The 25,239-nt window shown below is 37.1% G+C and overlaps 1 protein-coding gene across 4 annotated transcripts in view; it reads left to right on the forward strand.

Annotated features, from left to right (window-relative positions):
- The window catches only part of LOC145484909 (nuclear RNA export factor 1-like), a 257,953-nt gene that overhangs the window by 59,911 nt on the left and 172,803 nt on the right, over window positions 1–25,239 (forward strand). For 3 of the 4 annotated variants that reach the window (XM_081463536.1, XM_081463539.1, XM_081463538.1), the window contains 2 exons: window positions 7,183–7,271; window positions 19,431–19,538. In XM_081463536.1, coding sequence (XP_081319662.1) covers window positions 7,183–7,271; window positions 19,431–19,538 — 197 coding nt within the window. The remainder of the gene's footprint in view (window positions 1–7,182; window positions 7,272–19,430; window positions 19,539–25,239) is intronic. The other variant, XM_081463537.1, reaches the window with a different exon arrangement.

Consider the following 25,239-nt stretch of genomic DNA (forward strand, 5'->3'; position numbering starts at 1 on the left):
CGAACCAGAAATGGCTGCGCTTGGAGTGGAAATGAAATTATAGGTATTTGTGACGTCATATTTGGCGAGCTCATATTCGCAACCAAATAATTTCCTTGAAATTACTGAGTTTGTTTCAAGGATTTCCGGGCATTTATTGACTTGCCGATGTATAAAATAGATCAAGATCCTGGTGTCTTATTTGGAAATGTCCAAATTTGGCTGTGTAAGTTCGAACCATGGGAATCAGGCAACGATTCAGTTGATATAAACTTGAATGGATCAGACTCATCGAGTGAACAAGATGGCATCACAATATCAACAATGAAAGAATCGACCACATGGATTGGTGAGCCTTTCTGCATATGTTGAAAACTGCTGTTCAAAGATTAGTAATAAATTAATGAATAAAGTTCATTTTTCGAGTCTTTGCCTTGTTTTATTTTGCAAAAGATAATGTTTACAATTTTCTTTCTGTCAGTAAGAAAAGTTGATCAGCTCACCTGATATAAGCCCTTACTGATAGTTGTTTTGGGTGAACGTTTAACATTTAAGCTCATCTTGTTTTTGTCGTTTTACATGACATGTAGTTGCTTTTTTGTCATTAGAATGCTATGGGTTGCAGGGTTTCACAGGTCAGAAAAGTTTTAGGGAAAATTAGTTTATCAAGGTTAGGTACAATCTCATTCCCAGAGTCTTCGTTCCCCTTGACCAGCGGTCGGAAAACGAGAGCTCTGGGAGCAACCATTTCAGGCATGCGCCAAAGATGCAGACTGCACAGTGAAACCAGATAGGCAGAATCACCAGAATTCGGTTATTTCAAAATGGTTGCTCCCAGAGCTCTCATTTTCCAACCACTGGTCAAGGGGAACGAAGACTCTGGGAATGAGATTGGGTTAGGTAATTTATTTTGTGTCAGGGAATTAACATTGACATTTTGAAAGAAAATCAAATAAAATTAAAATATAACAATACTGGAATCTCAAATATTATTTTCTTAACAAAGAAGTAAATTTGTTGACAATGTATCAGTCATAAATGGATGGAATTAAAAAGTATGGCTGTTAGGGAGGTAAAAGGAAAAGTCTACATACGAGCCGAGTGGCTCATCAGGCTGGAGCTTATCTTGGTTTCGGTAGCATAAAGTGACCAGGAGTATTTCTACTCCCCCCTGGATGGGATGCTAGTCCATTGCAGGCTTACCCCCCCAGCATTAAATTCACCAGTACCCATTCATACACTTGGATGGAGAGAGGCACTGTGAGAGTAGAGTGCCCATGAACACAACACAATGTCCCCGGACAGGGCTTGAACCTGGACCGTTCGCTCCTGAGTTGAGCGCACTAACCATGAGGCTACTGCACCTCCCACAATGACCAGTACTGTAGGATTATATATTTAAATTGCTTTTATTCATCCTTTGTGATACTATTCCCTGCATTTATAAGCGCTTACCTGCCCATTTAAAATGTGTCCATGTATTTTGATAAATTACTAACTTGCTCACTGAAGCATTATATATGTAGCTTCCTATGGCTATTCACACCACATCAGCTAAACATCAATTAAACTTTATTATTTATAAATTAAATGACATACAGTACATGTACTGGATGTAAAGATCCTGGTTTTGGTTTCCAAGTAAGCACTCTGGCTTCAGTTAGAAACATGAGAGATGTTCAAAAAAATATTCTGACAGAACAGATATGAGTTAACCCATTGGCACCTGAAGGGATAATTATGGCACACCCACCTCAACATGTTTCAGACAAGAACATACAAATCCAGACAGATAAGTTATTTCTTCAGTTTCAACTAGACATGCTCAAAGAGAAATAAATAGCTCTTTTAGGTTTTAAAAAGAGGTTAGTGACCTTGATAAATTTATTGCAAACTCCCAGTGGAGGAAATCTCATGTGAAAGCCCTGTGGATGGTTGTTGTCTCTTTGTGCATAGTAAAAAGATGAGAATTGTGGTATTATCATTTGTCTCATGGTGAGGTCACTAGAGTTATGGATCACAACACAACAACTGCTCAGTGCTAGTCTTCATCAAGAAGTACCATTTATATCATGCAAGGGGGCTTGTGATTGTTGCATTCAATCCATCTTTCCAGCAAAAAGTTTATTTATCAGCACGCTGATGAACAATGAAAATTCACACAACATTATAGCATTACTTACAGGGCAATAGCCAGGAAAAAATATGAACGAGGCAATGTCCACAGTAAAATTCTCTTCCTAGATATTTAGCAAAAAGAAGCAACAGAAACGAAAAAAATAGCTGAGGCAAGTGGCTCGGTTTGCCTTACAGTAGCTACAGCCTTGAATAAGGGTATTCCAGGTGAAATGTGTTGTCTTCTTCACTCAACAAAGTATCACTAAGGGTTGCAAGTCAGAGGGAAGAGAATATAGTTGTACTATGTTCTTGGTTGTACTATGTTCTATGTTCTTGTTCTTGGTCAGATTTGAACCCCTCGCTAACCAACATTTGCATCAGCTTGAACTGATTGATGTAAGCAGCACTTCAAAGTAAGACATATTGTCAGGGATTGTCAGAGAGCTTCAGAGTTTGTCAGAAACTCTCAGAAACTGAAAAAAACTGCCTTGCATATGCATTGTACTTGCATTGTTAGAAATACACTTGAACAGTGTTAACAGTCACCCTGTTGTTGCTTTTTCAAGATCAAAAGTTAGTATGTGAATCTCCATTGAACAATACCGGTCAAGGTCGGGGAAACAATACTGATCAAGGTCGGTTTTCATAACCATTTCATGAATGCAAAGGATGCCTTATCGTGTTTTAAGGATCAGTTCTGGAATATGATGCATGTGGTGCCAATTATGGACAATGATGTCGTGTTGTGGAAAGTTTGCTACAATTCTTGGAGCCAAGATGTTAATTCTCATGCGAGAATTGAAACAAGTTGTTACACAAAACGAAATGTGGAATGAAGTGATGCTTTGGTTGACACAAATGATATGCTACAGTGTGTATATTCCATTACTTATAAGGCAAACAAATGCTGTGGCGGAAAATCTAAACCCTTCAATTTTTCACGTATTGCATTGATCCAACCATCATTTTCTGTGAATTAGAGCATGCATGAAATGAACACGCAGCCCAACTAAATGTACACGCTCTAAAGGTAAACACTATCTAAAATTACTTGTAAGTGGCTTCCAGAATAACTTCAAGGTAAAACACGTGCCACAACAAACTGGATATATCAAATAACTCCAAATAACCAAAATACTATTTTCTAATTAAAATTCCTCAAATTATTCCAATTGTGATGGCACGAATGTCATTGTGTTTTAAGGTGAGGTTAAGAAGTTTGCCTTTGAAAAGTGTTTAATAGAGTTGACAAGGTTAAGTGCTTTAACAAGGTCGACCGGGTCAATTCATGTCTCCCAGGTTCTTGCTTTCAGCATCTTGTTTTCTTTACAAGATCTTATCAACTTCAGTGCAACACAAAGAGGAAACAGAGACAGCTAATGAGGTCAACAACTTCTCACTCAGAAACCTACTGTGTCCATCAAAACACAAAACTATAACAATATCATCTGATAATTTCTACGTCAAATGCATATCTTTCTTTGTTAGATTTGGCCTTTCTCCTGCAAATTTAATCAGTGAATATCCCCTCTCTCTTATCTCACGCTGTCATGGGTAAAACAGGTAATAAATAAGCATTGTGGATTCACCCTTCATTCAAAATGTCTCCTAGTTTATGGCACATTAATAGTTACTACACGTCATTCTTAGAACTACTCGGCTAAAATCGGGACCCAGGGATTTTATGTAGCACGATATTTTTAATTCGCATATAATAAACCAAAGACCTTCATTGATGCAAAAAGGCTTCCTTCCTCTAAAGGTCTTTCATAACTCAACATATTTCTCATCAAAAAAGGTGTAACACTGTGACAACGGTACAGAATGACATAAGAGTGGTGCTAACAGGCTCTCATAAGAAGACTAAACACACTATTGGGGACAGGGTACAGATCGGGTGGCAAAAAACAGCACCCTATCCCGATGAAGAAGCCCTTTTCCAATAAAGAGCCCAGTTTCATTTCCTCAACCTGTAAAATTCAAAAAAGCAAAAAGGCTGCTATGCACACAGAAGTACATAGTGTGGACCTATTTTTCTACCAAGGATAAATCGAGCTCTTTACTAGTTCACTGAGGCTTTCAACCACCACAGTGTAAGAACAGAAAGAAACTGGTCGCCATACCAAATCTGGCTTAATGGTATGATGCAGCCTGAAAACCCCCTTTCAAATTGAGAACTTGGTGAAGAGCCAAATGATTTTTGAATACTATGGTTAAGAAATCTTTCAAGAGGCTCTAGAACTTGTGACAGTCTAACTTGGGCAACTGGCATTTGCATAATACCACATGTGCTTGAGCTGAGCAAAGGAAATTATGGCCCCACTTAAGCATTTTTGCAACTCCAAAAGAACTCACAACAGAAAAGCTCACCCTGTATCAAGTAAATTATTTTCATCATCTTTTTTTTCATTGAAATACAAAACTCAGAAACTTCTTGAATTACAGAATGCCTAAGGTCTAGCAACACAACTAAGCTGAGGAGAAATCAGAGCACTTGTTTCTTAATTGCCATGTGCACTACTCTGCCATGCAGATGTTTCAGGTGCCTATCAAAACAGATGTTAAAATGTTGTAAGGTTAAATTGTGTTATTCTCAAAAGTATCCAGAGCACAAGACTAACGTATTGGTTCACAAGTGTAATGGCTATTAACAGGTCTCATGTCACTAGCCAAAAGTAAATTTGCACCAGCCAGACTTTTTCATGCACAGTTTCACTGACTTGGTTTATGTGAGTGGTCAATCTTGGACATTTCTTGTTGCATCTAAAGTATTAATAATCACTAAGAAAATTCCACTCCCACAAACTAGAATCCTGCTTTTTTAAAATACCCTTATGTTCGATCTCAGATGTACTTCTATCAGTGGTGCCATTTTCTTTCATCTCTCGTAGTTAAATACTTATCATATGCTTATCAGGGCAATTATTTCCATGAAATCCACTCATAGTTTCCATGTTTTCATTAGTTTCTATTCTCTTCAGCTTTAGTTTGTCAGAATAATTCTCAATTTTGTTTTCATCCAGTAGACCAATACTCCATTCCATCATGATTGTTACAATGGCTAGTAAAAGTGCAAAGTCTACTATTCAAAACTGGAATGTGTGGCCAGTTGGCTAGTGGTAGTCTTGAGTGCTGGTACCCTATAACATTCACAACAAGTTGGTGCAACGTCTGTCATAGAACATCAAGAAAAACAACGTTTTTAAGAAAGAAGTACTACATGTGGGTTAAATAGTACAAAAGTAAGATTTTTGAGGAAACAGTTTTAACTAATAATTAAAGTTGGACAATGCTATTTAAGGAAAATTGTTAAGTTAAATAAGTATGTAGATAAGAATTGACAACATCTTTTTTCTTTATTGATTCAATATGGTGTCATTGGTAACTTCTGTAAACCAAACTTTATTCATTCTTCTGTAACTTAATTGTTGAAAAAAGAATTGTAATTGTGGAAATAAATGAATAAAGGCGAAAAAAAGATATGTTCACAAATGTCAATCTTGGCTGCATAGTTCCAAATTGCGTCAAAAACACAGTTTCAGCTTCTACAGGATGTGAAAATTCAAAATGCTCGGATTTGGGTTCAAAGTGCATTATTGACCAAAATCTCAAATTTGAGATGGTATTGTCAGATTTGACTAAAGTACAGTACTAGTCTTCGGCTTGCACAAGTCCTTGGTGTCACTTTAATTTTGTCAAGTTAAGTCTCCTTTCTTACATGCAACTTTACTAAATTTTTGTCAGATATGTCTGCAGTTAAGCATCATGCAATGAGACCCTCATTTGGGGATGGGATAGAGCCGTATGCAGTGGCTGGTAATAACTTTATGTAGTTGCAAGTTTTGTTTTGCACAGAAAAGGGTGGCTCGTGATACTTACATGTTAAATCTAGAGGAAAACCAGTCATTTATATAACAAAAATAGCATGCAAATCAAGGGCATCATGTATAATGTATTCTAAAATGCTGTCATTTGCTTAATTTCCTAAAGTTGTCTTTCATTGATGCGCAGCCATGGGGCGAGTGTGGTTCATGTTCTGCACGGGGTTGATTATTATTTTTTAAAATTTTTTTTAGTTTTGTTGGTGACCAGACCCAGAGTTCCTCTTGGCCAAATTTTGAATCACACAACCTGTGATGTTTATTCGCCAAAAGCTGTTGAAACATTAATACACCGACAATGTTACGGATATTGTTTTCTTTATTGTGTCTAGAATAGATTTTCTTTTGGTTTTATTGATGCGTCGGATTCAAAGGGAATAATGAATATGCTAAAAAAAAGGTATTACGGCAGCCGTGGGATGCACTGACATTGCAGCTTTCACTTTCGCTACGTGACAAATAAGATCGTGTTTACTTTGCAAGTTTATTTCGTCAGCAGTGACTGTCATTAATTTGTTTGCAATTTTGCGAGTATTTCTAGTGGGTTTAGGTAAATGCAGTGAATTCTTTGGCTGTTTCATCGCAGCGAGTTAAGAGATCTGAAGGAAAATTAAATATTTGCTGAAGTAAACAGGAGCTTGCCAGAACTTGCAACGTTTCTTTTTCAATGCTAGGGGAAAAAACACAACTGTTCTAAAATTAGCCGTTGATAGTGTAAACCTCAGATTGTGTGACTCGCATGACTACTGTGCTTGTCCTTTACAAACAAATTACATTTTGACTTTTAAGGAAGAAAGCTGTTTATTAATAGCGTTATTAATAGCACAACACTCGGTTCCTTTTCATATCATTCATGGGCATGTCCTGAGCGAACTTCCAGATTAAGACCACGTCATCATAGATTTCACAAAGGCTAAGAGCGATGGTGCAATAACACAGTTTTTGTTGATCAAGCGATGTGGTGTCTACAGTAATCAATCAGTTATCAAGGACTGCTTTGGAATGTGCACTGCGTTGCGACTGTAGTACTAAGAAAACAGTTAGATTTTAAAAGCGTAGCTACAAGATCTAACAGATCTTGTTTGGTCACAGTTATCACTGTAGTAACATACAACTGTGCCTATAGGAGTAAGAACTGTATAACTGTTTGATTGATGGGAGGCAATTTGTTTTAGTCTGACCAGTATCCTCTATTTTTTGACAGTGCTGAATGCAAGCAATGTACAAGGCATACTGTCTAGGCATTGGATGGCATCAGGAATTGTGAGACTTATTGGAGAGAATTGTTCAGAGGTAACTACTGTGACTTGTTTTTGCTCTAGTTGTGACCTACCTGTACTCTGAGTTGGGGCTTATTTTCAAGTCTTCTGGTTATTATTTCCACCACCTGTGGGCAGTTTTTCATGTGGCAAGAAAGAAGGAGAGGAAAGCTTGCCTGCACTGCTATGAATTGTGAACAGTGCATCCAAATTTTGGTTCCAAAATACTGTTTGCTGAGATAAATATGTTGGCATGACGAAGTTATCCAACTGTGATTGGCTTCTGTTGAGAAAAACAACATGATGGCCTGCAGAGATGAAGTGTTCCAAACCTCTTATGGCAAAATATTTGAATATTTTAATTTTCCTTGAATTTCAAAGGCAAGCAATGCATTGCAGTGGCCTCCCTGCTAGAAAGAAACCATGTTCTTGCCCTCTTGCCTACATGAGTCGGGAAAGTTTAATTTTCCAACTCTTTGTTATTGTGGCTGAAAAGGAACATGGCATTAGTTCTCTGGCCTGTGCATAGCATCATCGATGACCAGTTTTCAGAGGCCAGAATCATAGGATTATTCGCTCCACCAAAATTTGGGATGGCAGTCGTGATTTATGATATTCTTTGTGTCTTTCTGCCTTCCCTTGATTTGAAGTAGATAATGGAAATATGGCGCCATCAAAACCCCTCTTGCCAGAAGGAAAACACATTTTTTTTGCGCATTACCCATCACCAGCCCTATCCAATCCTCTAGCATGGTGGAGGTCACATCAACAATTATTACATCCATATCCACTGCATGCTGATTGACCCTTGATTGACTGATTTTTAACAACTCGCTCAGCATGGTATCAGCGGGATTTTTTGGGGGCGTCATTCAGCATTCTAAACAATGCAGGCAACTTATTTTCCAAGTTGTAGTGGTGGAGTGATTTCACTCTTTCACTGGGTCACTTCTTGTTAGACATTGGAACCCTGTGGGGAACTCCCATATGAAAAGGTCAAGGATGCTTTGAATTTGAATTTAACTCCTAATAGAGACTAATGTGGGCATTGCTCAAGCTTGTTAGACCCCTAAAAGATGCCACTCAAAACGGAATAGGTTTGATTACTAGCCGCTGTTCAAGAAAGGATCCTGTGCATTTGTAGACCCGACTCGCATGTGAGAGATCAGTGGAAATCAAGCCTGAAAACAGAAATTAATTGAGAGCATTTCTTTTATTATTATTTCTTCAAGAGCACCCTAAAAGATAGTTTGATAGCTAAAAATTGGTGACATTTTGTCATCAACACCCTCAGTGAGTTGATGAGCATCCCCAACCTTTTCATATAGGAGTCCCCCCTGAGTTTTGAGCATCTGTCATCTAAGGACATTTTACAGTCGCTTGCACCTTGTCAATTCAGTTATTCTTTGAATTTTTGACTCAGTTACTCAATATCTTACTGCAAAAATGATCTACATTGAATACATTTTTGCGCAAACATTTTTGTCACTACATAGTCACCGTCACCATAATTTTATAGTCACTATGTAGTCACCCTCCTTATTGAAGGTTTGAAGATCTTATGAAACCTGAGAATCTCTCTGCCAATGAGACTTAATAGTATATGAAGATAGTGAAAACTCACTCGAAGATAGTGAAAACTAACCTGAAGATAGTGAAAACTTGAGACGCAATCGAATCATCGCATTTCACAAAGTGGCAGAGAAGATGATATTTGAAATGCAATCCTTGTTTGCTTTAATGAAATCTTTTCTAAACGGCTCAGCCAGACCAAGGAACACAAGTAAATAAATGTACAGCCTGAAGTATGACATTTTTTCAAACCAAAGCGAATTTCACTTTGGGCAAGCGTGAAGATTTAAATTTGCCATGGCAATGTTTAGTGGTTCTTCTTTACTAAAAGTTACTCATGATAATATAATGTAAAGTGCCCTTCATAAATACTTGTAAAGCAAAGAAAGGTCAGGTTGAGAGACTAAAGAGAGAACTGCAAATGTACTGAACTGTTTGTCGCGAGTGAGAGGACTTTCAAGAGCCCTAATTGATAGTGTGCTTTACATGTTTTTCAAGTTCATTGACAGTAAATTAAAATAACAAAGAGAACTTAGCATTGACGGTAATATTGAATTTGAAGGTAGTATTCCTGCTTGTTCACTCGTTTGTTCGATCTCTCGGTCTGGAAAAGGAAAGAAAACATGTGGTACACTGGCTATATTTAAAATATTTCTAGTTTGATTGCTACACGTAGAAAAGGAAAGAAAACATCTGCTTTGCAAATCAATGTGAATTTCAGTTTGGGTGTGCGAGAAGATTTGCCTGAACGCGAAATCGAATGAGAGCTTTAAAATTGCCTACAGGCCAAAATTAAAGCCAATCCGATTCGTTGCCTTGCCGTAATGAAGCTGGCCCCCTTTGTCTTTGCATACGAAAAACACTTTCATCTTGGGCTATTTAAGTTACACGTATCGCGCCGAACATATCAATGAAATAATTATATGCATTTAAGGTCTGCTCACAGTCACAGATTTGTTGACCTTCTACTGGACTGTGGGAGGTCTCTGGTGATGTAATCTATTTTTAGAAAGTGTGCATGAGGCTATTTATAAAGGTTTGTATGGGGAAAAATGGTAATCGACATTATAGCTGAAATTGTGATGTTTTTGCAACAACATTGGCTTACATCAATGCCTTGTCGTCTTTTCTATTGTCATCTCACTTTTCAGCTTGATTCTGAGACCTTTTAGGTGAGTTATTGCTTTTTGGTTTTCCTCTCCTAAGAAGCGATAACCTTCGTATACTGTACGGTGAGAGTCACGTTTTGCGTAATCAAACTCGGTCTTTATGTAATAGTAGCAGATGTCAGCAATGTATGTCACGTTTTCGTTAAACATTCACATAAAGATGAGCTTTTGCAGAGATTTGAATAGAAGAGAAGGCAGTTCATCTTGTCTGCCGTTTTGTAAATATGATGCTGCGATTATGTCTCGAGTTGTCATTGTCGTCATTAACTATTAACTTTCATTGGGGAGGAGATTCTCAGGTTTCATTACCCCGATGAGAGTTAATAGTTAATGAAGATAACCAAAAACCTGAGATGTAATCGAAGCATCACATTTACAAAGCAGCAGACAAAATGATATTTGAAATGTAAATGGCCTTCTCTTTAGCCTGCGTAGCAAGCATTCCTGTACGAAGAGCTTTTCCGCACTCTGGCAATGCATAAATTGGGGCGAGAGCAAAAAATTGACGAAGCAGGGGGTGGTGAATTTTTTTGCTCTCGCTCCAATTTACACATGTCCAGAATGTGGAAAAGCTCTTTGTACGGGAATGCTTGCTACGCAAGCTACCTTCGCTTCTAGTCAAATCTCTTCCAAACGGCTCAAAAAGACCCAGAAACACAGGTAAATAACCGTACATTTATTTTACTTGAACGCAAATGATAACCTTATTGCTGATGCAGTGTTCAGATACCCTGTGGTTAAGATTGCTTTCAACCTTTGAAACCTTTGGGGGTGTCCTTCAGGAAAAAAATTGTACACGCACCAGTTTCAGTACGAATATATATCAGAAGAAAGTTCAATAAATGAAGTTTACAATAAAATACAATTAAAGTGAGGTTTTATTTTAGGAACTTCAGGAGCCAGTAAGGACTGAAACCAACAAGGGTTCTTCTATTGAATCCGTTATTGGATTCTGCAACACAAGCAAAATGACTGCACAGTCTTATTCACAAGGCATCAGTCAACAAAGGATGTCAGACTTTTTCGATATTCCGATTGGTTGTCTAGATATTTGCATCTCAAGTTGGAGTAGCTAAAAATATGTGAGATGTGTTGCGGAAATGAACGCCACAGGAAAAACATGTTAAAAATCAAAATTTCCCGACATGCTCTCATTTGTCATTATCCCTGGAATGTTTTTGGCAAAATTTTACGAAAATCTGTCAATTCTGCATACCCTATAAATTCAATCAAGTAAACAGTATTCTGCAATAAATCTCCTACTTAAAAGTTGTAACAACTTGTTTATGTTGTTATTAGAAATAAAAAAAAAACATGTCCACAATGTGTACTTGTGTGGGATCTCAATCAAATATGCACTATGGCTAAATCATAGAAATTGTAGCTTTTGCAGTGGATATTTAAACATTTTGTCATGTTATAGTGATGAATGTTGAGTGAAGATACTGTAGAATCCTGGTTATAAGACCCCAAGCTGCAGACGAAAAAACAGTTGTAGAAGAAACATGTTTGGACTTCTAGTTTCCAGGAAATTCGCTATCTTAGGGTAGGGTTATGCGGGGCTCTAATGACTCTTTTACCATGGGAAACTGCATTTAGTGAGTATGACCAATATTTCCGGAGGTAAATTTCCCGTAGTTAATACCCATGGATATCTCAAAAAAATCAGATGAAGTGCCCTTGACATTTAATGTGGTAAGTTGCAGTGGTGTTTTTCATGTTTTGAGGTATAAGAGCAAATCATGATTCTCCGTTTGACATTGATACGTAACCGCAAAGGAAAAATGGTTTTCCGCCATGTGACATATTTTTGCCTTGACAAAATCAGAAATCCAGTGTAACTGTTGGTTCACGCCGTATACTAAAACCCAGCAAAAAGAGTCTGCAGACATATAACCCAAGTTATTTGGGGGGGAGGGGGGTGATTGACAGATAAAACAGTAATTGAAGTAAACACAATTTGCAGGTTAGGCTTGTCTCTCGCTGCAGGGGTGAAAACAAATGATATCACGAAGCATGTACACATGAGACGGTTTAGTTTCTCGATCATTCACTCACTTAGAGTTGTGATTCTGGACAGTGCAATCATGCGAGGTGGCTTTTGTTACATAACTGGGACAATTATTTAACACTTTTGCCGGTCGGTAAAACTCAGTTAATGGAACATGACACCCCTTGAAGGTTAGGCTGTTTACGTTCGTCATGCAATCCAGTAGGATAAACAATAGTACAACACTGAATGCTCAATTCATGAATGAATGTTCCCTTATTCTAGCAGTTAGCGCAAACACTATTCATGTCGGTATTGTTGGTATAATCTAGCAAAATATCTTAGCTTCTTCTAGATTGGCCCATATATTTGTTAACCCCATTCATTGCTAACACTCTCACCACGTTGCCTCTATTAAGTTCATAGTACAGCTGTACCTATTGGTTGAACTTTGAGAAACTGTCTTGCTATATAAATCTCAATACACTGTTAGAGGGCATTATCCTGGCAGCTTGCCCGAGAGTACACATTGAAACAATTTAGCTTTAAAATTATGGTATGCCCACGTTCAAAGTCTTTGAAGGCCACATGAACAGACGAATTCAAGAACCTTTGCAGTGAAGTTCTTCGCCTTTGCCTGCAAAATCTTAGTCTTCCAATCACTGGAACCCATGCCAGAATGCCTGAAAGGCTGAGGCTGGCCAGAAATTCAGCACTGGCAGCCATCCAACTCTGCTCCAATGCTCGCTCTCACAATGGATGGCTGTACAAAAACGAATCTTTGGCTTCAAACGTATGTGGTCATCCATGTCCGTAGCCTAATGTCCTGACAGAACAGGCTGATGCCAAGACTCAGCCGTCGAAGGACTGTTTGAGGACTTTGAGCCATAAGTCCTCCGGGATGCGCTATTTTTGCCCGCTCAGATTTTGGCCATCCAGAAGACCATGTCGACCTCTGTAAATGAAGCTTTGCAGGTCTTCAACAACCACAAGGCCCAAGCATGTTTCTCGGATGATTTTCGCACTCCTAGTCCTCGCACCCTGAACACAGCGACTCCTCTGAGCCTGCATCATCCTCTGGAAAAAAACCCCAAAGATAAAATACTCTGCAGTGAGTACTTTGACTTTTGTCTGTTACTGCCTGACTTCATGTATTGCTCCTAGGGGTCCCCACTAACTCTGGTTAGAAAGAAAAAGCCAGTGATTGACACTTTTTAAAAGTGGCTAGAAGCTTTTACTGCCTATGTGCTGGTGATCGTCGCGGTCCATCCTACGAGTGCCTTAGAATTAATCAAATAACAGCAAACTATCAGTAAAGCAGTCACTAAGTTTAAGGGCCTAGCCTGGCTTACCTGCAACGGACAATTTAGACGATGTGCTGGGACAAGATTGATCTTGAACTCTGGACAGTCACCTTCTCTGGCCTAGCTAAGCCACATTGTTCTGTGTGCTCTAGCCCATACAGTCAGGTGGAGGATTGCCCCAACCAGGACCCAAGCAGAAAACCTTGCTGCCAAACACTTGTCTGCTTTGACTTCAACAAACCCTCTGGCTGTCAATGCTGTTCCTGCCATTTCCCACACAATTGCTGTGGCTGCAGCTCACGCAACCACACCCAGTTCAACTACACTGGTCCCAAACCATCCAGAAGTTGCAACAGACCAGCCAACCCAAGCGATCGCAGCAAGAAATAAGGTGGAGCAGCGCCAGCTGGACTGCAACGCTACAGTATATGTAGATAAATTAGCGCTTGAATTAGTTAATCACCCTAATAGCTCTTTTGTTAGCAACTTAATCAGTACCCTGCGGTACAGTACTCGTATTGGTTACCTTGGCCCCTACAAAACATGGGTGCCACAGGGCTGTCCCCTCCTCAATTACGCCATATTGTTGTTTGCGTATTTTGTTGCATTACCTTTTACCTGGTTGTGTTACTTTTTACTCTTTAAATAATTTAACTAATGGAATAGTGAAATTAAAATTCTGTTTACGAACATGACATTTGAATTGCATTGGCTTGGGGATGTTTACTGTGGGAACAGCTTTATTTCTTTGGCTGTATTTTGACTACTCTTGTCCCAAGATTTGTTGATTAGTTCTACTGGAGACAAATAGTTCAGTTAGCCTCCTACGCAGACCCTCTTTGGGCTTGTCACGCAATCTTCCTCCCTGATCAATAGCTCAGTCTAGTCTGTATCCAGTTGAAATTGTTTGGAAAAGTACTCTAAAGCCAAGAGATATAAGAGTAAGCCTAAACCAAGGATTGGCAATATAAATGTTGTCTATTTTTATTCATCAGCGGAAATATTAGAATCAGTTGCTGGTTGCATGGAGTTTGTTTACGATAAACCAGCATGCGATTGCAAATATTAGCTAATATTCGTGCTTCCAGATTAGAACACTGTATGTTAATTATACTTTTAGAAATTAGCTTTTGTGCTTAAACATGACCAGTTAACGTGAAAATGTTTAGTATGAAGTTCAAAGGCAACTGCGAATATTTTAGTCCTATTAAACTTGTGAGTCTATGGAAACTGGTGCTGTCATGCAACGTATCAACAAATCATGGTTTATAGAGGGGATCTCACCTCAACTTGCTAAACATAAATACACAGGAAAATATCTGTCCATAAAACTTCTTTTGTTGATATAAAAATGCTGATTTTAGCAATAGACCAGAGTTGAAAGTAATGAAACAATTCAAGTATAAATTTTCTTCCGACAGTTGCAGACTGCACAGTGCCACATTGTTTACTAGAATTTTATTTTCCACAGAAATTGTTGGGATTTTCAGCTGATTGAAGTAATTTGTGACATAATTTAAATATGTAATTGCAGACAGTTCTGTCTGAGAACTGGAACTTTGTATAACTGTTCCTCATTCACCCAAGAATTTCGTGCACGGCATACAAACGGAACAGAAAGTGAATGTTTACCCACCTCATAATAAATGGCTTGTCAAAAATAAATACAGAGGTGGGTGTCTCAAACACTAAGACCTAAGGCCTAAGACTCCCTCCTAATCTCAAAAACAAGTTGAAATTCTCCAAAAAACGACAGCCGATAAAAGTAATCACAGTATAATGGCCGCCACACAACAACACTCAACCTCACAATCATTACTTGGGTCCTCTCTCTTCCTAGTGGAACCCAGTCTTGTCACCTGGCTACATGCTAAGTTGAAACCATGTGACAAACACTTTGCTCTCGTACATAAATAAAGAAATAAAGAAATAAATTTTGCTGGTGCTGACAAAGTGTGGGAAATTCCGTATAAAAATATGTTACACAATTCACCAATTTCTACACCTTAATCTTTCCAGTGATCACTTTCTCACTTTTAGCAATTCAACTCCCACATACTTACATTTAAAAACAAAAATCTCTAACCGAATGGAATGATACTCTGCATAAGCCCACAAGTACGCATTACGGACCTACTTTTATAGATAGAAGCTAGTTAATATATAAGTAGCTCATTTCCTGAAGGTGTCCACTCATATGTGCAGGTTTGACCGTACTCTATTGCCTAAAAAGAAGATGTTGAAAATCACAGAATTGATGATTGTACGAATTTGCAAGCGATTCAAGCCATGATTAAATGTTTTGGACTATCAACAGACAAGAGAATTGAGGAGAATTTGAACGATGTGTTTCGCTATGATTTATACAGTATTATATAATAATTAAATGAATGCGTGCGCTCTGATTGGTCAATCAGCTATGGTTTATTGTGCCAGTAAACTCATGGAAATTGCGCGTGTCTTCTGAATTATTATATAAAAGCAATAGACCACAAGTTTCTATGGTTTAGAGGCATGATAAACCACTTGGGATGTTGGAAGAACACCTGAAGAATTCGTAAATCACTTGCCTGCGGCTCATGATTTACGGATTCTTCTCATGTTCTTCCAACATCCCGCGTGGTTGATCCGCCTATAAACCATAAAAACTTGTGGTCTATTGCTTAATTGTAAATAGATACACATAAATATGGACATGGCAAAATAATATGAACAAATAGTTGATAAATGGAAGAAAAGACATTACACAAGGCTGGGAGTTCTACAGTCACTAATATCAACTTGGAAAGGGAAGAAAAAAAAGAAAAGAAAAGAAAAAAAGAGGTTATTACAACACAGGTATTCTAGTTTGGTCACCCAGCCAAGTAGGAGCCCTGCCGAACAGGTCTTAACTTTGTTGAGCAGACAAGACATGGTGCTGTCCTTGTGGTATAGTGACTCTACATTGGATACATTTCTTTTTAATTTCTAAGATATCTTAAAAGGTAACAAAGAAAGGAAAAAAATCACTGATGTTGGCTGGGAAAAACAATAAAGAAAGAAAAAATAGGAATGAAAATGAGAATTATTGCTTGCTTTGGTGATTGGACAAGAAGCAATACTTTCTTCATAATAATTGTCTCGGACGAGGATCACTGATAACTTCATGAATGTTTTTGACGGCATCACATCTCACAATGAAGTTGACAACATGTTGTACATATCGTGTTATATTTAGCTTAAACACAGCTGGTGGTTTTTCTAGCATTATTTGTGCAGTCAGTTGAGATTCGTACTCTGTAGAGGCTCTGTATATAATTCTAATTTGATACTTGTACAAAATTATTCCCATTTTGGACTTGCCATAACAAGTTTCTCACATATTTTCTTTGTTATCTGTGTAGTTAATTGTTTGATTAAGTTAGCAAACTCAATTCGCCGCCATTCGTCTTGAGGTATACGTAGCTTTGGACAGCGAGGAGCGCTGAATGGAGTGGTAACCAAGATTTCATTCAGTTATATATGTAGAATCTGTAGAATGAACTCACAACAATTCAACACATGTCTTTAATCAACATGGGGATCTGTGAAAGCACAAGGTCCCAGCATGCATTGCAAGCAAAGAACATGCATAACAAATACATGTATGGACATAACCGTACAATATATAGTATGACTGAACAATGTGTTTCATGTATGAAGCATGTGACAATTAAAAATTCTGAGGCATGAATGAATTTGCTGTCATTAACAAACTACAAAGACAAAGGTTATGACTTTATTGATGTATTTCTTTCCTGAATGAAATAATAAGCAGTATTTGGCAAACAGGTGTTTTGAAAAACATGTTGCATGATGGCTTTACTTTCCCGCCATAACTGCTTGTGTTAAATAATTCGATACCTTGCTTTGACTATGCATAAATAAAATTTTGACTTGGTTATTTGAAAGAACTTAAATTTTCGGTACTTTCTTATATTCTTGTATCAAAACTTCTTTGAATGAAGAAAAAGTCAGCTGTTATACCATCTAGGAGTTAAGCATTTCTAGGTCAGTTTTTAGTTCAAATATTTTAACATGACATGAAGAGACGCATCTCCATTTACATCTGGAATTTTCCACAGTCATTTTCAGGAAAATTAAATCTCAGAGCCTTAGTCTTTCATTACCCAGCTGCTTTGATTCTGACCAAGTAAATATCCCCATAAATAATATACAATAAAAAAGGGAATGTAGTGTTTCCAAATCAAGGTTTACTATTGTTTGCTTTAGTCTAACGTGAAAAATATGCCACCTTGTATCTTTGTCTACTATGTAACCATAAATAACTGTGGCTAACTTTTGTTACAGAGCCTACATGTAAGAGATTAAAATAGATGATTAAATCTTGTTATTTATGGATATGGAAAATCTAAGGGGTAAGGGGACCCAAGAAGAAAAATAATGGAAATTCCAGGAGCTGGGTAGCACCATGAACCCCCCCAGGAATGGAAAATCTTGGGGGTGGAGGTTCAAACTGGAAAAAACCCTCAGTTAAGGGTATGCATATTTTCTGGAACCACATAATTTATTTGAACTAGTTTGGGCTTTACTAATTTGGGCTTTTACTGAAATAAAAAAGAAATGAATATTAATTTTGTCAGAAAATACTAAAAGTTGAATTACTAAAAATTTTACACTGTACATAGAAGTTGTTAAAGACCACAATATTATTATGTATCATAGATGTTTTATATAGCTCCTAATCTTTGAACTGCTTGTTTGTCCCCTTAGTTTTGTTTCCCTGTTGTTGTATAATAGAATTATTGTGAACATAATTAATAGAAGGAAATTGTTAAGAAGACTGGTAAACATCAAAGACGCAAACTTATGTCGGAAGGTCCTCGACTCTGTACATATTTTGTTTTATGTTCATTTACTATTAGCCTGAAACTAGTCCTCAGCCTAACCCTCGAGCAAGAGACGCCTTAATGCCGAGTGTTATAATTCTGTCTGGGGAAGTCAGGTCCTAATTTATGACAATTTTTCATAAATGTATATTGTCAGGCAGACATCTTCCAATTTTATGTTAATGTGTGCTATCAGCGCAGCAACTCCGTGCGATTCGATGTAGGATGTCCTCCGTTAAGATATGGTGTTGCACTCGATTCCTAAAACAAGCTGAAATTGAGAAATTGTTGTAAAATTATTTCAGTTTGAACTTCAATCCATGCACTGCTGGAAAGCAGATGAAACAGAGTTTATTCTCAACAGTCCTAGTACGTGGCATGAAATTTTCTTTTTGTTTGTCCCACAATGCAGTGCAGAATTGTTCTTTGTTCCATTTTAAATAGAAATGTTACTTTTTTGGGCTGTCAAAGGACATATTGCACAAAGAAAGTCAAGAAATCCATTCAGGAAAATTAGGTAAAGAACACACTGAATTCTGATTATGGAAAGTAATTACAACTCAACTACTACAAATAATGAAACCATGTAACAGTATTTTTTTAATTATCTTGACTAGCTAAAAAACAAATCATCCTGCTTGGATACGTTTACATGTATATAACATTTTCCCTTAACTTACAATGTTAACCTAAGGAATCAGGTCAGGAAAAGCGGACAAAAATTATTTACGAGCATTTATGGAAGTGCAGTCAAATGTAATACTAATAGATTTATATTTAACTCATGCTGCATTACACCTTTGACAGCAACAGTCACAAGTAATCCGACAACCCTGATCTGATTTAAACCAATAAAATATCTATCCTGTACAAACTGAAAACCGATCAGGAAAAATTACTGTAGGTATCAGAAGCGGTAAGTGATATCGCTGGATGCAATTATAATGTTCAGCATTCAGGCATTAGGCTGAGGGCGGGAGCTAAGTAACATTTCAGGCTAACTGACTATGCATGAAATACATAATTGCAATACTTGCTTAGTTGTATGAGCACAGATAACCACGTTTTGTATTTTGCCAGGTTTTGTGCAGGATCAACCCCCCAAATAGGCAACAAAAACATACAACAAAGAACTTCTCTATTAACTATGTTGTGAACTGTTCAGCTATTCACGCCCAACAATATAGGATTGTTATATAATATAACTTTACAATATACAATATAATGCTAATTTAGCAAAATTAACCTGAGAATTATTGCAGTAAGTTAACATTTTGTTACTCTGTTTAGGTGCAGTCACTTGATTTAAGTAACAATAGACTTAAAAGCTTGGATGGCTTTAAGGATCTTGCAAAACAAACATCAAACCTTAAGCACCTTAAGATTTCTAATAACCAGGTAAGTACAATGTACAATAATTGACCAAGACAAACTGACTGACTTGACTGACTTTATTTCATTATTAGTGCAGAGTGTGCTATTGGGATGGTTTGGGGGGCTGCTGGTTGCTAAGGCACTAAGTACTAACACAATAAGGTGTAAACTTTAATATTTGTTTGATTAATTAATTTTAATTAATCAATTAGCCTTGCAGGAAGGTAGGCTGGGTGGGGTAGGTGCATATGTGAACTACGCAAAACGTGTCATACTTACGTTGCTTTCTTTGATAACATGACAAATGTATATATTTATTATATGGAGAAGAGTGTTTTACTGGGAACTAAACCACTCGTAGATTCCATACGCCACTTCATCCGGGACCCGAGTGGTGTATTTTCCGTATGTGACCTTTGTGAGTGTCGTATCGTTCAATGACGGCACGATTCCCGCCTTTTGCTTTTGTTGAATTGGTTTCTCCATATAATAAAAAGAATATTACACATTTGCTCGAAGATATGGATTTTATTTTCTCGTGGCAAGAACAATATCTGACTCGAACATAAAATTCATATCTTCTCGCCACCGTGTAATATCCTCTCTCTCTCTATATATAGATAGATAGATAATAAACAATGGTAGCAAGACTTCAATTCATCGTTTTATTGTGACGACGCTGTTTTGTATGGTCAAAGGATGACCACACTCATCAGGCAATATCAACGAATGACCATTAAATTTCACAAACTGGCAATTATTGATGGGTTTATTAAGACAGATGTCTATTCCAAACCTACAGACAGCCACTTATATCTTCCGCCTTCTAGCTGCCATCCTAAACATGTTTTCAAGGCTATTCCTTTTGGAGTAGCCACAAGATTAAAAAGAAATTGCTTGGAGGAAATTTTTCTCGCCGAGAGAACAGCTGAGTACAAAAGGTACCTTGTTAACCGGGATTATCCCTCTAAATTAGTTTCTGATCAATTCTCCAAAGCCTCCGCCATTCCTAGAAATGATTTACTTAAGACTCGTGGAAAGGAAACCAAGAAATTGTTTCCATTTGTGATTACATTTAATCCAAATCTACCCGACGTAGGCAACATAATCAGGAAGCATTTGTTCATTCTACAATCCAACCCCAAATTAAAAGAACTTTTCCCTCGAAATTCTATCATACCATTGTTTCGTTGATAAAAAAATCTCAAAGAATTATTAACACCATCTCGTTTCAAAACTGTCAAAGAGGGACAAATAATTCATCAAAACAATGGTTGCTTTAAATGTGATAGGAATAGATGCGACCTGTGTCGAAATTTCTTTGTTGAATCCAAATCATTTCTTAGTTTTCAGACGGGCAAAAAATACACCATTCATTCCAGGCTTTCTTGTGATTCAAAAAATGTAATTTATTTGGCTTCTTGCAAGAAATGTTGCTTGCAATACGTGGGATCTACCACTACCGATTTTAGAATTAGGTTTTGTAATCATAAGTCTGCTATGCTCACAAACAAAACAACTTGTGAAGTAGCAATACATTTTAACAAAATCCCACACACTCTAGATGACTTTTCGTTCCAATGTATTGATCAGGTACAGACCCCAAACAACTCTGAGGAGATCGATGGGCTTCTAATTACAAAAGAGGCTTATTGGAGTGCTCAGCTGTTCTCTTTGGCACCCCATGGCTTAAATAAAAGAAAGGAATTTCATTCCAAAAATAGAATTTGTCATAATTAATTAAATCCTCTCCTATATTGTACGTTATTGATTGATCGTTCAAAGGCCCTTTTCTTGGATTTTGTCAGCCTTTTAGGTGTTGATTGGACTCAAAGGCCCTGTCAAGGGATCTTATTATGATTAATATTATTTAAGGGCCCCTCCAGGGATTTTGTTGCTAATTTGCCCTTTCAGGCTCCAAAGGCCTCGTTTTGGGATTTTGTTACAGTTGATGCTTTCAGTTATATGTAGGGGAGGGTTGTACTTTTTCCAATGCTTGCCGCGTTGCCTCTTCGGTTATTTTATTTGTTTTAGCCAGTTGGGTCTTTTAGTTTTTAGCTTTTATCTCTCAGACTCTGTCGATTATTTTCATAATAGTTTGTTTTTGACTGATTCAATATTTTTGCGCTTTGTTGATTTTGTTTTTTGTTCTTTGTTAATTAACACCACTTTTTGCTCTTTCACGTGATTTTGTACTTTTATTGTCACTTGTAATTACGTAATCACTAGCACCTTAATCTTATTTAAAGCTCATTTTTATTTAAAAGTTGTAATAACTGAAGAAGGTCTCTGACCGAAATGTTTTTTATTAAATTTTTTAATCTTTTTTTACGTCAGAAGTTGTCCGTCCTCACAATTTTTTAACTTTCTATATATATATATATATATATATATATATATATATATATATATATATATATATATATATATATATATATATATATATATATATATATATATATGTTTTTGCAAATTTCTTTCTATCCTTGTGGTGCTATTCTCTTAAGAACAAAAGCAATTTGCTCGAAATGCATGTGTAGATTAGTTAGCGTCAAAGTCGACTATATGTCAGGCGAAAGATACATTTCATATGGGATTACCCACGAACGTTGAGTGCTTTTCCTTCAGGTAGAACAAATATATAATCTATACATCTATAAATATATGATCTACACTTTTTATTTTTTGAGTGATACCACACTCTCATTTTGACTGGGAAGAGCGCCTACACTCAGGTAATGTCAGTTATCCTTTTTTTATTAATGCAAAGAATGCTACTGTGACTGCGTATCCTCTGGAAACTTCCCTAGCTCAATTCAAGAAATGTTGTCTGCTGTTTTACAACTATTGTGTGTTTGCCAGGGTTCAAATAAAGAATGGAAACATATTGCTTCTCCTTAGCAGCTTGTTTGTTCTTTCTTCTATGAAAGAGAACGAAAAGTTCATATTCAGCTGAAACTTTCTTAAGTTAGTTACATGTAAATTTGTGACAGAGGAAACTTTGCAATTATTGCCGCAGACTCCGTGGCACTTACTGAAGCCGCCAATTAATTTCATCAATCTATGAGGTGACTCGCTCACTGATGTGGGTTTTAATTTTGATCAAGTAACAATCTCTACCTTCAATACTTCTCATGTAAATGCCCCTCAGTTGTATTACTCGATAGCATTGTGTATTAGTTTGACGTGGTGTTATTGTTAACACCAAAGCTGGCAACAGAATAGGAATGCACTATTCTGTGACTCGAGGTAACTATTTGATAATTAGATTAGTTCTTGTTTATCGATATTTAACTTTATGTTCTATTTATCTCCAGTAGTGAGTAAAAAAATTATTCATCTTCCTTATACTTTTGTGGAAACAAAGGTGTCTTGTTACACACATTGGTGAGGAAAACAAAAGTATCAAGTTACAAACGTTGGCGTGAAAAGTAAAATTGTCACATTTGCTACCTCTATATTCAATTTAAAATGAACGAAACTCAATGTAAAATACCACAATAAAATTTAAAACTCTCTTAAGAAATGGTAATTATTTTTAGGTCTTGAAAGAAAATACAAACATGAAACATACACACATGCACTGCTAAGATTATGTCTTATCAAGTTTTTGTACGCTCATATTCTGCAAAGGGGAAAAGACCTAGTTGACTACCAAGGGAGAGAACAGCAGGGCTGAGGACCTGTGTGACTACTGTATCAAAGCCGTAAATTGCACTCTGCACTATCCGAGATTGTCTCACTAGTTTTTAATATTTCACTATATGCCAGACATACTTTCGAAAACAAATTCTTAAATCTTATATGACTTAGCTTCACAGTCAATTGAAGTCAAGGTAATTGGAATTGGTATGGAACAAAGACAAGGCTCTGATTCGTAATCCAATCAGGAATTAAAAAGCTAACAGTAACTGGAATAGTTACACGTAGACTCAATAAAATAAGGATAAAGAAATGTAATGTTTTAATTTGTTCACCAAAAGGTGGGAAATGTTAATGCAAACATTTGCTCCTTTACTGTTTCTTTCTCCAAAAAAAACACTCTAAGGCATTGCATTGAGTGAGCAAATGCATGTATGTCACAGCAGTCAGACTAGGGCTTCTATCAAGAACCCAAGCAAATTATCATCTCTACCAGTTGATTGTGGGATCTGTTCGAGAACAGCTGTCTGTTTTTTTAAAAAAGGAGCAGATATCCATCTGTTACCCTAATTATTTTTGGTATTTTGTGAGGATGCATTTTATGTTGTAATATCAAGATCTTTTGATGTGGGTTTCAAAAATTCATCATACTGGTGTTCAATCCTTGTTTTACCATACTCTGTGAAGCACACTAATCATATGAAAATATTTAGACAATGTTGAACAATCATCTTTGCTGCAGCCTTTAAGAGTAATTGCCACTAACAAACAAAGAAATCGTGACCATGGTCAAAAAAATCAATTTTGCTCATAATTTGCCAGTTTGAAGGCCTAGGTAAGTAACTGACGGAAATCAAGTTAGTTTTTTGAAATATCCAATATAACGGCAGAAATTCACGGAAAACGGTTATCGCACCGAAAGCTCAGATTTCACTTCGCAATAATCCGAAATTTCACACTTTTCAGCTTCTTGCTACACAGTCGTTTACATCGCTGTGAAACGTTCTCAACTTTAAAATGTATACAATGATTCTTCCTTAATCAAGAAATAGTGGTTATTTTTATTTCTTGTGTTTTCTGGCCGAACTGGTAGGTAAAAATCTTTTGTTGGCTTGAGTCAGGACAATCAAAGCCTGTTAATGTCTTTAACGTTTGAAACGCTTTAGAAATAGTATTTAACTTAGAAATTGCCTGTAATAGCGAAAAAACACGAGTAGAACCAAACTTAATCACTCCGTAACTCTCCCTGTTTTGTGTCACACATGATACACTTGGCCGATGCTACAATCTTGGAAATGACAATCTGTGGCAAAGGTCAAGTAATTTATGCAGCTTCGGGATAAGTGATGGAGTGTTTGAAGCGTTCAAAGTATTTCCCCACCAGTTGCTCTTAGATTCCCTTTGCACTTAGATAACTGCAGGAGCAAGGATATTCGGGACGGCTAAAACGCACTGTTCAGCTTTCTCAAATAACAACGCGAACTAGAGCTTTACACTGCAGTCCACGGTGCTACTATGCAGCGAGTACGTGACGGACTTGGCGGATGCGTCAAATCTGTACAAGATGATGGAGCTTTCTCCAGAACTCAACCTTCAATCGCTTTTTCAAATTATGCGATATTCAGCTATCAGTTTGCTTTCCTTTGAAGCTTCGTCCAGTACAAAAAGCCTACCTTTGCATTCAGCTCATTGATCGGGGTGGAAAAAGAGACGTCAGTATCAGTTTCATGATCAACTTGCAGGGCGAGAAAGGAAGAAGAAAGAGTTGAATTGCATTGACAACGTTGGGGTGGGGATGAGAAAAAACTTCTGATAAAAATTGCCTTGTTTACAAACCAAATTTGTTACGCCACGGTTGGTTTTCATTGCTATTTAGCACTGAAGAATGAAGCATTTTTGTAGCCAATGACATGTCGGTATATCTTTAACCTACGTTGTGGTTTACACTTCTGAAAAAGTCAGTGCTGCGTACTCTTTATCATGCTTCATCATGTAGTCTTGTGGATCGTTTTATATCACCAACTACTGCCTCATTCAGTTGATGAGCCTTTCTTTGACCCTGGTTTAACAAGCTTTTCAGTTC

The sequence above is a fragment of the Orbicella franksi genome, chromosome 4, assembly GCF_964199315.1.
Source record: "Orbicella franksi chromosome 4, jaOrbFran1.1, whole genome shotgun sequence".
In the NCBI taxonomy this organism is placed as follows: Eukaryota; Metazoa; Cnidaria; class Anthozoa; order Scleractinia; family Merulinidae; genus Orbicella; species Orbicella franksi.